The following is a 15,859-nucleotide window of genomic DNA, read 5'->3' on the forward strand; positions in this document are numbered from 1 at the left end:
TCTCTGCAGATTTCAGGCTGTGACCGAGATTGATTTATAATTAGATAGCTCTGTCAGTTGGTGAAGGTGTGAATGGAGGCGGCAGTGACAGTGCCCTCCTTACCTCGGTCAACAGCGGGTGCATCCTTAGAGCACGAGGTTGTGAAGAGTCAGCCCGTCACTGTTGTGCCAGGTTTATGTCTTTCTGCTGTATTGTTTGTCCTGCTTCTGCTTGTTATGTTTCCCCAGGTTCTGTGGATCTCTTATTTTACCCACCTGTCCTTTGCACACAAACAGATCTAGATCATGCAATTTAAATTAAAGGTTTTTTTGTCTGCACTGGGTCTTTGTTGCTGTGCACAGGCTTTCTCTAGCTACCATGTGTGGGCAGTGGCTTCTCCTGCGGCAGAGCATGGGCTCCAGGCACACGGGCTTCAGTAGTGACACATGTGGGCCCAGCAGTTGTGGTTGCCGGGCTCTCGAGCACAGGCTCAATAGTTGTGACACATGAGTGTAATTGTCCTGTGACATTGTGAAATATTTCTGGACCAGGGATCAAACCCATGTCTCCTGCATTGGCAGGCAGGTTCTCAACCACTGGATCACCAGAGAAGTCCCAGATCATGCAATTTAAGAGAGTTTCACATCAGAACCAATGACCCAAACTTTTTTTCACACCTAAAGTACAGTTTTGCAAATCCTCCAAGAAAAGACGTCACTTGGTCACCTCTTGAAATTGTGATGCTTATTGAGTAGCTATCATAAGTCTGTGTAAACAAGGATCATCTTATTTAATACCTGATCATACAAGATTGTCTCTTTGCTATCATCACCTTGCTTTACCACCACATACCAATCCCTGCCATTGGGAATACTGTGGGAAAATACATCCCACCTTCCTAGCACCTGAGTTTATGTACTCAGTTTGTAAACTAAGGGCTTTTTATAGCTGGTCATCTGGTTCATGGACTAGAATTTGAAATTCATACTCATTCATTGTTCAGTGTATATTCTGAATGAATGGTTTTAAATTGGACTGTGAACAAAAGAGCAGATTTTAATGGTTTTATAACCCCTAAGCTTTGTAAATTTCTCTTTCCATCCTGCAAAATATTCAGGTTGCTTATCTGTCTTAAACTGCCCAAGTATATTGCCATAGAGTAATTAGATGTGCAATGACATGGCCTCTGTTCAGGACTTTTATCTCTATATTATGTGAGGAGATGAAAGCATCAGGTTCATTTGGATCATGTTGGTAACTGCCTGCATTTTTGCTCTTATTCATATGCGTTTATAGTGGTAGAAATTGCATTCTTCCAAGGTTCATCACTATTCTTGGTTGACTCTTTGGGCAGGGAGAACATGTCAGCAACTATTTTCTCCTGTTTCCCACAAATGCCATAACTTATCTCTTGAGTGGGCTGCCAACTGCATGGATGGTCTTCAATAAAATAGACTGTGCATTCAGAAAATGCAGCGTCATGAACCAACAGAGAAAAAGTGAGCACTGGCAAGTGTTGTCTTTGGGACTTGAGGATTCCTAAGGCCTTGTCAGAGAAGTTCATCTGAAGGGTTTTCTTCATAGTCATCATGGATTTGGATTGAGAATCCTATCTGGTCTAGTTCTGTTCCAGGTGAATGTGATACATTGTAAAATTTTTTAGAGTACTTGAAAAAAAATGTATTCTAAGAAGTTTTATTTGAAAATTTATGTAATTATTTCCTTTTGACAGCACTGGGTCTTCATTGCTCCATGGACTTTTTCTCTAGTTGTGGCGAGTAAGGGCTGCTCTCTAGTTGCAGTGTGCAGGCTTCTCATTGCAGTGACTTCTCTTGCTGTGGATCTCAGGCTTCAGGAGTTGTACTTCCTGGGCTCTGGAACACCGGTTCAATAGTTGTGGTGCTCGGGCTTAATTGCTCTTTGGCATGTGGGATCTTCCCAGACCAGGGAAGATGTCTTGAACCCATGTCTTCTGCGTTGGCAGGCAAATTCTTTACTGCTGAACTACCAGGGAGGCCCTTTAAGAAGTTTTAACCCACGAACCTTCTACTGTAATAGGCATAATGAAGATATCGTCCTCTTTATCATGTGTCAGGCACTGCGCCTTGCCCTTTACGTACATTAGCTCATTTTCTCCTCGCCACACACATCTCATGACTCATTCCTGTCGTCGGTTAGGCAAGTGCAGGCCAGAGAGTGGACTTCACCTCTCTACACGTAGTACGCAGTGGGGGCTGGGATTACATCCTGTCTGCCTCCAGAACCCTAAACCACCTCTAAATTTAACTTCTTCAGCATATTTCAACCGAATGAACTGTTCTGTTCAGTTAAAGGCAGGGTGGACAGAGGATGGCACTGTGCCTGAGTCTAAAGGAGTGGGATATAGTAGGTGTTTCAGAAAATGGCTAGTAATAATGAAAATGTGGATACTATTAAGTAAAACAGGAAAGCTTTCAGAGGGAAAGGTTGAGGGGTTCAGATTCTGCAAGGTGGAAACTAAGAACAGCTAAAAAACAACATTGTGAATTTCATTCAGAAAAGTGTTCACTCCCCAAAAGGAGTGCAGACGGTGAGTCCCTTGGAAAGAGCACATTCATGGACCAGTTCACACTCACTCACATCCTGTGAAAGCTTCGTTAGAGTTAAAGGCAAATTCCCTCTGCTGACTGCTGGGCTCTAATTTTCTGTCTTTTCTCTGTTTTGTGAATTCATGGGTTGAAGCTAGATACAATTCTCTTGCAAACAAAGGAAGTTTCAGAATTAAAGTTGGCTGGGCAAGGACCTAAAGAAAACATCGAGATGATGGTATGGTGTGGATTTATGTATAAAAATGGATTAAGCAGTACATTTTCCTTCGAAACTTTATTGTTCAAGTGCTGTTAGTAAATGTTTACTAAATTTTTGAAAAAGGAAAGAAAAACATTACCAAGACAATAGCTGGATGTTCTTGCAGTGGTACAGATGTGTTCCCAGATGAATTTGTCTCATAGTCATATGATACTTATTAGATAATCATTTTATCCTATTCTTTCAAAGAATAGGTATTAGAAGATTAGGCTGGTTTCCAAGGACTGGCAAAAAAAAAGATTTTACAGCAGGTGAGATGCTTGTACCATTAAAGTATGAGCTTACAAAAATCCCCTGATTTGGAGGAACTAAGGTCCAGAGCAGCCTGCACTTTGGCAAATTGCCGTTTTGACAGATGGAGTGCAAAGCAAGCAGTTAGGAGGGATGGGTTAAGCATCCTGTTGGGTGGTGTGCTCAGGAAGCCAACAGCTAATACACTGTCATAGCCACCTATCTGAGCATCCTTACTGTTTCCTATAGGAGTCAGTACTGTGTCCTGTATTTTAAGCCTGGTGACATGAACGGTAGTGGTGGTTCCAAACAAGTACTTACGCAATGAGGGAAGAGAGTAGATGTGTGTAAAAATCATCATTTTTACCTCTTTTTTTTTTGCATAATAACTGAATTATTTTAACCATTGCCTAACAATACAATTTAAGAAAATTGATGCAAACAGTATGAATTGTTCACATATTAACTAGAAACTAATTAATTTGCCTCTAAGCATATATTCTCAGAATTCATGGTTAGGAAGGGGAAAAAAAAGAATGGGGAAAGCACAAATAAAATAGAAGACACTGATCAAAAGAACAAGTTTAGTCAATCAATTTCAAGTTCTAACGTGTCATTTATTACCCCAGTGACTTTAAGCAAATTAACTTCTTGAACTTTAGAATCCTCACTGGTAAAATGATGATAATGATGCTCCCATTTAGAACATACTCAATAACTTTCAGGTATTAATGATAAAAAGAAATGTAGTGAGAAAAAACAAGTCATCAGTAAAAACAGCAAAAATACTTCTTCCACTCAGTCATACAGCTCAAGTGAAGAGGAAAAAAAAGAAAAAATCATCCATCAGTTAAAATCTGGCATCACTGTTCTTCATATCATTTTTAAATCACAAAAGTCATAGAGCGTCCCACTTCTCACTTGTCTGGTTTGCATTCAAAAATTTTCATTTCAAAAATCCCAACAGATGGGATTTTTCTGTTTTAAACCTAGCTGGCTTGATTCCTCATTCTTGTTTTCCACCCAGATAAGGTGGAAAATGTCATTGTGTTGGTGTGTGACAAGTTATCAATTTGGGATTTGTTTTGTTCTTGCTTTTATCATTTGTTGTTTATATTGGGCGATCTAATTTTTCTAATCAAGAGAGATTTGGTTCATTCCTTTATTCCTGTATTCCCTACTAGGGTGACAGTCTGCTTGGGTGACCCAGTCTATGCCTCAGAGCCCACCTTGGCCCAAAATGAGCTATTGCCCGGTCCAGCCAGTACACTGGGCACGCACATTTGAGTCTTATTCTGCAATAGCAGCCTCATAAGGATTAAGAGGGGTGTCACGGCTACCCTCTGCTGAGTGCTGGGTCTTAGTTTATGGTGTTTTTCAAACTCGTGGGGAAGACGGCTGTTATTTCTGGCCCCTTCAAAACCACCCACAGGGAGATAGCACACTTGAAAAAAAATCTTGTACATTTCTATGGGTCCAGTCATGCATCCTTCATCTAACCATCCGTATTCAGCACTTCCATGGAGCTAGCCCTCTGAGTAGAGGAAACAAGATTTCTGAAGAGGTAGCCCATTAAAGGAGCTTGCAGTGAGGGAGACATGATCCAGCCCTGGTCTTCACCACGGATGGTGGGTGGTGGTGTGCAGGTCTGTGCACTGGGAAGGCTGATGTTTCGGTGGAACCCTTGAGTGCAGACCTGAAAGTAGCACAGTGAGGGAGGTACCCTGTGCATTTCTTTATATTTTATTTTTCACTTAAAATGTTTACCATGTGTGTATTGTTTCACAGACCAACTCCACAAGTTGATTGGAACAAAATGGGAGGTGATTTACCAAAGGGAAGAGAAACAAAAGAAAATTATGGCAAAACTTTGAAGATAGAAAATGTCTCCTCTCAGGACAAAGGAACCTATCGCTGCACAGCCAGCAATGTCTTGGGATCAGCCACTCATGATTTTCAAGTTACAGTAGAAGGTACATTTCCCATGTTGATTTATTTTTCTATTTAAAAAAAGGTGAATTCATATGTGTAGTCAACCTCAAATGCATATATATATAAATGAGTATGCTGTTTCAGCATTTAATTGTAGCGTGAGCAATGGAATACATTAGACTTCAATTAATCAGGTTTGTCATTTACCCCCTGAAACCACATAGAAGGGACAAATGACAAGAAAAGATCTCAGGTTAGGGGCTGAACACAGATGACTTTGACTATTTGAATGGTCACTAAACCTAATCTTTTATACCATATTATTATGAGAAAACACTTACTGTAATATGTGTATAACACTGCATAATATGAAACCTTAAAAGAAGAAAACATTACCATCATAGAAAGTATTACGATAGGCCTGAGATAAGCTTCGAGTTTCCCAGTCCTGGCATTAACTTCCTGGGTCCTTGCCCAATTTACTTCACCTTTCTGTATCTCCATTTCTTACCAGTGAAATGAGGGAGTCAGACAGATTACTATCTTAACTGTTTCCTACTTGGGGGAGATCTATCTCTTGGGTTCAGATGATATTTAGTATGTTACTGATGGGGAAAGAAAAATAGATAGTATGATGTAACCATTATTTCTCTACCAAAAGGTGCAAAAAACATGTTATATTCATGTCTTCTTTCTGTAAACTCAAGCTTTTTGGTCAATAGAACCTGGTATATTGTTTGTTGTATTCACAGAAATAAGTAGGCAGTGATGTCACCATTGAAAAAGAAGGTGAGCCACAGTATTAGTTATCAGGGCTCTGGCTGCTGGGCACATGTGAAGGTTACCTAGTCATCCTGTGAATCTGATTGATGCAGACCTATTTCTGTGGTCCTGATAACACTGCAGTTTTTATATATGATTTGGTTGACTGTATTGATCAAATTAATGGGATGATTACTGCATTTGTGCTTTTTTAGTGCTGTGCAGGCTTTACTATTGAAAGAAATGATCTCTGTCAGGTTTCTATTTAGTGAACTGGTGCTCTAAGGCTTTCATTTATATTCCAATGAAGTTCCCCTCTTAAAGCTTCATTCTGCACAAGGAATACCTAAGTAAAGGCCCACTGTTTTAATTAATGGAAAAAAGAAAGGCTCAGATGCAAGTTATATTAACAAGTAACTCTTAATCATGTTGTTGTTTGGAATAGCGGCATATTTCCAAAACCCGTCTCTCAGGTGGGCTTCCCAAGTGGCACTAGTGATAAAGAATTCGCCTGCCAATGCAGGAGATGCAAGAGACTCCAGTTCAATGCCTGGGTTGGGAAGATCTCCTGGAGAAGGAAATGCAACCCACTCCAGTATTCCTGCCTGGAGAATCCCATGGACAGAGGAGCCTGGCAGGCTACAGTCCATGGGGTCACAAAGAGTTGGGCAGGACTGAAGCGACTTAGCGCATCTCACAATGTGTGTGATTAGTTAAGATAGGAAGAATGGAAATCCAAAAATGAGAGTATCATTTCCCTTAGTTCAACAAAAGCAAAACCTGTTATGAGGGAAAGCCTGTTGTTATGCATAAATATCAACAGTTGCCAATAGTGACATATTCCTCTGACATTATTCACCAAGGAATTCAGAGATGAAGAGTTTGAGAGATTTTTTCCATAATTTTAGTCAGTGTTTGATGCCTCTGCATAATACAGCTATACCACACAGCAGGAATGTTTTTCTGTAACCCTCTGCCCGCCTCCCCCATCCCAGCACCAACACATACCCACGAACCCGACAGGTCTAATTGTTAGCTGCTCTTACTCCAAGTTGCTGACTATTAGAAATCCTTCCAGATGGCTGGAACATCGCTACGGTAGCTGAATATTTTAACAATCTGGCCACGGGTTTCTTGACTGTGAGACTGAAGCTTTCAGAAGAACTGCAAAGGTTGCAAAAAGAAAAAAATAAATCAAGGATGTAAAATTAATTATGCAATTTAAAATGTTGACTATAGGGCTCCAAAGGAATATAGGTTTCCTGAACAAATTGTCTTTGCTATTCATAAAACAGCTATTAGCAGTATTGAGATGTAAATAATGTTTTTATGGGGGACATTTAATCCTTTATCCTTAATGAGAAACTACTAAACGTGCCCTCAGTTGTATGTTCTAGGAGTTTTTCTTCACACATGCAAGTGAAAAGCAAGCCCAGCTGAAGAAGTCTTTCTTTTTTTTAAAGTGTGAAGGCAGTAAATATATCCTTCATTAATCATATGGATGGATAAGTTCACTTTCACTCAATTTTATTCCGCCTTCCTGCACTTCCTTCTTTCCCTTACTTTGTCTTTTGCTTGGAAACTAATTAAATAACAGGATTAGTCATATGAGAAAAGAGCAATGTTACTATAAACTTTGACAATGTAGCCCATTCTGAAAACATCCAGTGTGCTTAAACAAAAGCATGTATTTTACTGAATTCTCTATATCTGTGATATTTATTCTTTATTAATGTAATAAACACAACTAAAATCTGTCATCGCTAGTTGGGGAACTAAAATCTCACAAGCCCACCACACTGCTCTGTCCATGGAATTTTCCAGGCAAGAATACTGGAGTGGGTCCCAGTGGGTCACTGACCCAGGAGTCCAACTGACATCTCTTTCCTCTCCTGCATTGGCAGGCAAATTCTTTACTGTGCCACCTAGGAAACCAAAATGGCCTCTAGAATTTTCTAAATACAAAAATCAAATTATGATCACAGATATGTTTCAACTGCATCCAACTAAGTGTTTGTGTTATAAACTTTTGCATCATATAGGGCTTTTGAAATTTAATAAGTGTAATAGGCAAGTATTTATACATAATTTTATAACCATAATTGTGGTGCATTTTAAAAAGATGTCATGAATTCAAACACAATTCAGTAATCGACCTATTTGAGAAAGTCTTATTTTCAAGTAACAAATCTACTTCTAAAAAGTTGTAGTGAAATCTAAATTTGCTGAACCTAATAATTTTTGATCTGTTAGAATATAGATACTTAATAGAAATCTGTTACTAAGAAAATAACCTCTGTGTTGTGTATTTCATAGGTACCAAGTTTTCTGTTTTGTTTTCCTTCTAGTGATAAACATCTCTAATTAGCTTGCTTATTACATTGTAAACATTCAGACATTTGCATCTCAGTTTTGATCATCGTGAGAGAAATTTATCATCTTATTTTTTTTGTTTACAATTATGACTAAATGAGTAAAATTTCAACATAAGTCATTTTCATCAGTTACCAGAGATTTATGGATAATAGATGAAAGACTGGGATTCAGTGATGATGCTTTCTCTCAGAAATTTCCATTTTAATCATTCTTTCTTCTCTCTTAAGCCTTTTTCCCCCTATCCTTTCAAATAGGTCTTACTTGTCAGGAATACAGTTGCATGTTCCAACCTTTGAAAAAATCTGTTCTGGTGTTCTTGCATGCCCATAGCCTCATTGCAACCACCAGATATTTTCTGTCCCCTAGCCAATGTCCTCAGGCTCACTGTGGCACCTACTGAGTCATTTCAGTTCAACTTAAAATTACACCACACACATCTGTTCTCCTTTGTGCCAGTGTCAGGGAGAAAGAAATTTTCCTTTTTCTCCTGGCTCATCTAAAAATTAAATTGGCATGAAACAGATGAACAGTAGAAAAACAAAAGGGTAGTAACATGTATACATGGGAGCAAGCCAGGAGAACTGAGTAACTGACCAAAAGGGCCAGAGCTTAAACACCATCTTCAGCTAAAGACTAAAGAGCATACTTGGGGCTTCAGAGGAGAGGACAGCATCTCCAAGAAAGACTGGAGATGGAAGAGCCAATGTTGGATTTGTCTGTGTTTGCAGGGCCAGGCAGACAGGGGGACATAGAGTGGATTCTAATGTCTAGGCCCTGCAGTTTCCCCCACCAAACTCGAATTGTCCAGGCAAGAATACTGGAGACAGTTGCCATTCCCTTCGCCAGGGGATCTTCCTGACCCAGGGATCAAACCTGGGTCTCCTGCATTGCAAGCAGATTCTTTACCATCTGATCCACTATGCTAGCCGTTCTTGGTACTTATTTCTGCAATAGCTGTATTCCAGAAACAGGCCTTCTTACTAAACTATTTTATGCAATTAGTGGCGAGATCAGAGTTTCTTCCTGAATCTTTTGGGCCTTGATTATTTTCAGCTCAAAATAATCTGCATGCCAAAGAGATGTTTTGGGGTGGCAAATTTTTTCTCCCCTATACTAAGCAGAGGACACATCAGAAAGAGAGCAATTCTGCCCTGGCTTTTCACAGATCCTTAACCTAAGTGATATAGTCTAGGTGCTCTCACTGCAGATGCCAGGTGTGAAAATCTCAGCCTGGGCAGGTATTGAGAGCAGTGTCACAACAGACCCAGGAAGAATATGCTTCTAAGAAGAACAGTGGTCATGTATGGATGTGAGAGTTGGACTGTGAAGAAAGCTGAGTGCCGAAGAATTGATGCTTTTGAACTGTGGTGTTGGAGAACACTCTTGAAAGTCCATTGGACAGCAAGGAGATCCAACCAGTCCATTCTGAAGATCATCAGTGCTGGGTGTTCATGGGAAGGACTGATGCTAAAGCTGAAAATCCAATACTTTGGCCACCTCATGCGAAGAGTTGACTCATTGGAAAAGACTGTGATGCTGGGAGGGATTGGGGGCAGGAGGAGAAGGGGACGCCAGAGGATGAGATGGCTGGATGGCATCACCGACTCGATGGACATGAGTTTGAATGAACTCCGGGATTTGGTGATGGACAGGGAGGCCTGGCGTGTTGCAATTCATGGAGTCACAAAGAGTCGTACACGACTGAGCAACTGAACTGAAGAACAGGCCTAAAGTCCCTTTCAAATCGCATGACCAAACATACCTTTGCTCAGGACTAGCTTACTTCTCCAGGAGAAACAGGGATGAGAAGCATAAAAACAAATGTCTAAGCATTTATAAAGAAAGCTTATCAGAAAGAGTTCAGATGAAGTTTAGTTGGGGCTTCCCAAGTAGCTCAGCCATAAAGAATCTGCCTGCCTGTGCAGGAGATGTGTGTTCAATCCTTGAGTTGGGAAGATTCCTGGAGAAGGAAAGTGGCCACTGACTCCAGTATTCTTGCCTGGAGAATTCCATGGATAGAAAAGTCTGGTGGGCTGCAGTACATGGGGTCACAAAAGAGTCAGACACGACTGAGCAACTAAACAACAAGAACAAAGTTGATTGATGATTTGTAGTGAGTGTGCACAGATGATAAATGTTGGAGAGCTTGGATCTGGAAGTGCAAAATGAAAGTTGGTACAACTATTTGGGCGTTGTTCCTGTGATCCAAATTAATGAAATAGTAATGAGTTAGAAATAACACCACAGTCACTTGGGGGTCTCAGTGCTTCTCACTTAGCAGGTCTGCTGGTCCATGGAATGGCAAGAACAGAAAGTGAGGCTTCTTTTACTGGTGACTCTGGGCAAGTTGAATGACTTCTCCAGAGCTCAGTTCTCCATCTGTAAGGTTGAAGGGTTGATTAAGATGGTCATTTAAGCACCTTTTACCTAAGATCTGGCTGTGTGTGTGTGTGTGTGCGCGCGCGCGCATGCAGATGCAGTCACTGGGTACTGTCTGACTCTTGCGACCCCATAGACTGTAGCCCACCAGGCTCTTCTGTCCATGGCATTTCCCAGGCAAGATTACTGGAGTGGGTTGCCATTTCCTTCTCCAGGGGATCTTCCTGACCCAGGGACTGAACGTGCATCTCCTGCATCGGTAGGAATTTTCTTTACCACCGCATCAGCTGGGAAGCAATATCTAACAGTAGTGTATCTTAATGCTGGTACCAAAGGATTAATGAAATTCGTAGGATGAGAATATACATAGAAATCTTGATTTTATTACTCAGAAAGATGTAGAGAAGGGTCATCATTGCATGATACCCTTTATTGTTTTTATTGAGATATAATTGACATATTACATCATTAGTTTCAGTTATCCAATATAATGATTCAATATTGGCATGTATTGTAAAGCAGTCACCACACGTAGTGTAGTTTACATCCATCAGTACATAGTTACACTCTTTTTCTGATGAGAACTTTTCAGATACATTCTTAGCAACTTGCAAATAGGTAATACAGTATTATTCATAAATTATAGCCATCATGTTGTATATTGCATGGCCATGATTTCTTTTATTTTTACATGTTCTAAAAGCAGTAGTCTTAGTTTTCTGTTGTAAATAAGAAATCTTTCATGGTTTTTCTGTAACTCAAGTGTTTTATTTTACAATGTATATGAAAAGATCAGAAGAAAGTAACAATGATGTAAAAATGTAGACATACACACGGAAGTAAAACTCTTCACCTTGAAAGCTCATAGGCAGTTTATAATTTGGACTGCTGCATTTTAAACTATATGAATAAATATTTACATAATGTAGATTATGAACACACATATTTAACTTGGAACTTAACAAGTCTGTATCCGGTCGAATAATTACAAAGACATGTCTCTTGCTCAGACTTGAACTTGCCAGGGATATTTGTAGTTCTTTGTTTTTCCTGGTACGTTTATAGACATTTTTCCCCACATAATCCTCCTTTTCCTCCTTTGTTTTGTAACAAATTCTTCAAATGACACTTTTGTTTTACACGTATATATATGTATCTTAAAGAGTTTCCTTTTTGACTAAAAATGTAAATCCAAAACTGTCTTGGGAGAAATAACCAAGCAACACTTGATGGGAATTACTACCTGCAGGTATTGTGCAATTTTCTCTGAAATCAAATTATCCAAACCATCCATACTTTAATATGAATCTTTTATTCGCTCCTGACACAGTAATATACTTAAGGTGACAAAACATGACAGTGATGTTTGCGCTTAAAGAAAAATGTCTCCTTCTCTACTGAAATACCACTTAGCATTATAATATTGGCGTATTAGGACATGGAAAGATGCAAGTAATTTGAGTATATCTTTTCCTCCATTGTTTTGAGGGCAAAATGGTAAATGTTGCTTTTAGGATTCCTTCTCCTACCCCTCCTTGCAAAAAGAATTTATTTAGGAAATAATGTTTTCCAAATTCCTAAGATGGACTTTGGGATATGGACATATAAAATGCTATAAAGTCATTAATTGCGAAATATTTAAAATAATGGCTGAATGTTTTAATTTCATTAAAAATTTTTCAAAATATGTTACTTGAAAATCAGCCATTTTGGATGCCTTGCTTCAGCCTGAAATAAGCTGTGGTCAGCACTCAGTAAACTTCACCCTTCCTTCATTTTTCTGTAATGAGATAGATACTGTGGTGTAGCTAGGTAAAATTGAATGTAGATAACTCTTTTTAGTGTGTTGATTTTACTATACATGCTAAGAGTCCAAATTACAACACACACACTCATAAAAACGCATGCCCACTCTCAAACCCCATTCCAGGCAAATAACAATGCCTATCTTACCTTAGAGAAGACTTACTGGGAAACACTTTGTTGTGTCTGCCATCTGCTGGTGCATAATGGAAATGCAACCCTTAACATTTCTCAGTTCAGTTCAGTCGCTCAGTCCTGTCCAACTCTTTGCAACCCCATGACTTGCAGCACGCTAAGCCTCCCTGTCCCTTACCAACACCCAGAGTTCACCCAAACTCATGTCCATCGAGTCGGTGATGCCATCCAGCCATCTCATCCTCTGTCGTCCCCTTCTCCTCCTGCCCCCAATCCCTCCCAGCATCAGAGTCTTTTCCGATGAGTCAACTCTTCGCATGATGTGGCCAAAGTATTGGAGTTTCAGCTTTAGCGTCAGTCCTTCCAAAGAACACCAAGGATTGATCTCCTTTAGAATGGACTGGTTGGATCTCCTTGCAGTCCAAGGGACTCTCAAGAGTCTTCTCCAACACCACAGTTCAAAAGCATCAATTCTTTGGCACTCAGCTTTCTTCACAGGCCAACTCTTACATCCATACATGACCACTGGAAAAACCATAGCCTTGACTAGACGGACCTTTGTTGGCAAAGTGATGTCTCTGCTTGATCTAGGTTGGTCATAACTTTCCTTCCAAGGAGTAAGCATCTTTTAATTTCATGGCTGCAGTCACCATCTACAGTGATTTTGGAGCCCCCAAAATAAAGTCTGCCACTGTTTCCACTGTTTCCCCATCTATTTCCCATGAAGTGATGGGACCAGATGCCATGAACTTCATTTTCTGAATGTTGAGCTTTAAGCCAACTTTTTCACTCTCCTCTTTCACTTTCATCAAGAGGCTTTTTAGTTCCTCTTCACTTCCTGCCATAAGGGTGGTGTCATCTGCATATCTGAGGTTATTGATATAACATTTCTGGACCTTCTGAAATAGATAAAACACTGATGAGCTCTTCCCTTTATTTCCAGAGCCCCCTCACTGGACCAAGAAACCTCAGAGTGGTGTATATAGCACTGGCAGCAGTGGCATCCTGTTGTGTGAGGCTGAAGGAGAGCCTGAACCCATGATCAAGTGGAGAGTCAATGGCTTACCAATTGAGAGTAAGTGAAAACCCCAATTATGAGGTGATGCTGAAGGCAGTGTTTGGCTGGGACGCTTAATGATTAGACACCCTTGTTATGGCTAAAGTGAAGTTGGTAAGTGGTCCTTACTGTCAGACAGATCTAACCAGAGAATCCAGAATTGCATCTTTCAAAGTAATTCTATTTATGCTTACATTTATGGAAAAGCCATAAATACTATTTGTTTGGCCATTATATTAGTTATAAATAAGACAATTGAATGACACAGAGGATGCATCCAAGGAGGAAAGTTTCTCTGCCTGAGAAGGAACAGGAACAGGGACCCAGTGGTCGAGGGTGCAGCTGAAATGCAGAACTTGCCTTGGATCCAGGCAACAGTAACTCCTCACTGGGTTCTGCTCTTAACAAGGACCCGTTCTGGCACACGTGTCTCCATAATATGAGAAATCCACAGGGCCAGAGAGACATGGAAAGCCTGAACCTGGCTCACTTCAGGTTCTCAACCAAGCTTGAGTCCCCAAGACCAGAAGAATCCCCTGTGCAGTCAGTCAGCTCTGAGCCCTTCCCAGGTGGGCTTGGCGTGGAAAAGCAGAGATGGGCCTAATCTCCCCACTCTACCATGTTCTAGCGTAGGTCTCCAAGAAGTCCCAAATCCTCAATTTGAACCTAGAGTTCTGGTCATTTTGAATGTCTTTGTAAAGGTTGGATAACAGAGCAAGTGTTGTTTGTCAGTTGATTAGCTTAATTTAGAGAATTTACAATATTGAGACATGTGTGTGATGCCTTTGTTAGTTCCTTTTGCCTTTGACCCACTCATATCAGGGTGGGCATCCTAGTGACGTGTGGATCTGGGGTCCCAACCAGGCTGTGCACTCAGGCTTGGGGAGATTGATCAGGCAACTCCAATACATCTCCTGAAACTTAAGTTTTTAATTACAAAGTAGTGCTGATGGTAGTTGATTGTAATTGCATGAGATCAACATAGTCTACCACCTAGGATAATGCTTATCTGTAGAATATTGTGACAGTCTATAAACTGTGGATCCAGAGGGTCTGTGTGTGCATTCAGGCTCTGGCACTTACTGTCTGTATGATTTGGTGTGTTTCTGTGCTCCACAGCCGCTTCCCACCAGCTATCCATTTCACACATGGTAGTGTGTGTGTAGTGTATTCTCTCAGTTCATCCCACTATTACTGACCCTCTTTACACTTGTTTCACCGTCAGTAAAATGAAGATGAAAACAGCACTGACCACTGGGGTGTTATATAGATTAAAGGAGGCACACATAGAGAACGCTTATCCCAGGGGCTACCACACAAAGAATACTCCCAAAATACTGTTTAGTATGCTTTCACATAGCAAATAGTCAGGAAACTTTAGTGCTTATTGCTATTATTTTTGAGAAGTGCATCTGTTTTCTTTTTCTTTGTATGATCATAAGTACAGTGTCAGTGACAAGCAGATAAACTGACTGAACACGTTTGACAGTGAGATTGAAAATTATAATAATTATTTAAAAATACCTATTACATAGGCTTGACTATTAATCTAGAATTGCTCAAATAACAGTATGGCCATATCTACTCTTTCAGAAAGTAACTAAACAAAATTGCTTTCAATTCTGAAATTGTTACAGCTTTCAATGTGCCTACTTATTTAAAATACAAATACTTTGGCAAAAGACTGAACAGTTCTGAAAGTTATTTTTTCTTTCCTTTTTATATTGAGGTATGCTTTATATTAAATTGAGGTGTACAGCATCATAGTTTGATATTTATATACATTCCATAATGATCACGCAATAAATCTAGTTAACCTCTGTTATCTTACAGAGTTTTTCTTACAGAATTCTCTTACAGAATTTTTCTTCTTGAGATGAGAACTTTCATGATCTACTCTCTTAGCATCTTTTTAAAAAATTTTGGCCATGCTCTGTGGCTTGTGAGATTTAATTCCCCAACCAGGGATCGAACCTGGACCCTTGGCAGTGAGAGGTTGGAGATGTAACCACCAGACTTCTAGGAAATCCCCTATTAGCAACTATCTACTGGACCACTAGGAAATTCCACCTTCAGTTCAGTTGATCACTCATGTTAGACTCTTTGTGACTCCGTGGACTTCACACATGTCAGGCTTCCCTGTCCATCACTAGCCCTCAGAGTTTACTCAAAGTAATGTCCATTGAGTCAGTGATGCCATCCAACCATCTCATCCTCTGTCTCCCCTTCTTCTCCTGCCTTCAATCTTTCCAGGATCAGGGTTTTTTCCAATGAGTTGGTTCTTTGCATCAGGTGGCCAAAGTATTGGAGTTTCAGCTTCAGCATCAGTCCTTCCAATGAATATTCAGGACTGATTC

At 40.1% G+C, this 15,859-nt stretch overlaps 1 protein-coding gene across 11 annotated transcripts in view; it reads left to right on the forward strand.

Moving 5' to 3' along the window:
* Positions 1-15,859, forward strand: part of CHL1 (cell adhesion molecule L1 like) — a 224,732-nt gene that overhangs the window by 154,203 nt on the left and 54,670 nt on the right. For all 11 annotated transcript variants that reach the window (XM_027522315.1, XM_027522317.1, XM_027522309.1 and 8 more), the window contains 2 exons: positions 4,847-5,031; positions 13,389-13,520. In XM_027522315.1, the coding sequence (XP_027378116.1) occupies positions 4,847-5,031; positions 13,389-13,520 (317 nt within the window). The remainder of the gene's footprint in view (positions 1-4,846; positions 5,032-13,388; positions 13,521-15,859) is intronic.

This window comes from Bos indicus x Bos taurus, chromosome 22 (assembly GCF_003369695.1).
Source record: "Bos indicus x Bos taurus breed Angus x Brahman F1 hybrid chromosome 22, Bos_hybrid_MaternalHap_v2.0, whole genome shotgun sequence".
Classification (NCBI taxonomy): domain Eukaryota; kingdom Metazoa; phylum Chordata; class Mammalia; order Artiodactyla; family Bovidae; genus Bos; species Bos indicus x Bos taurus.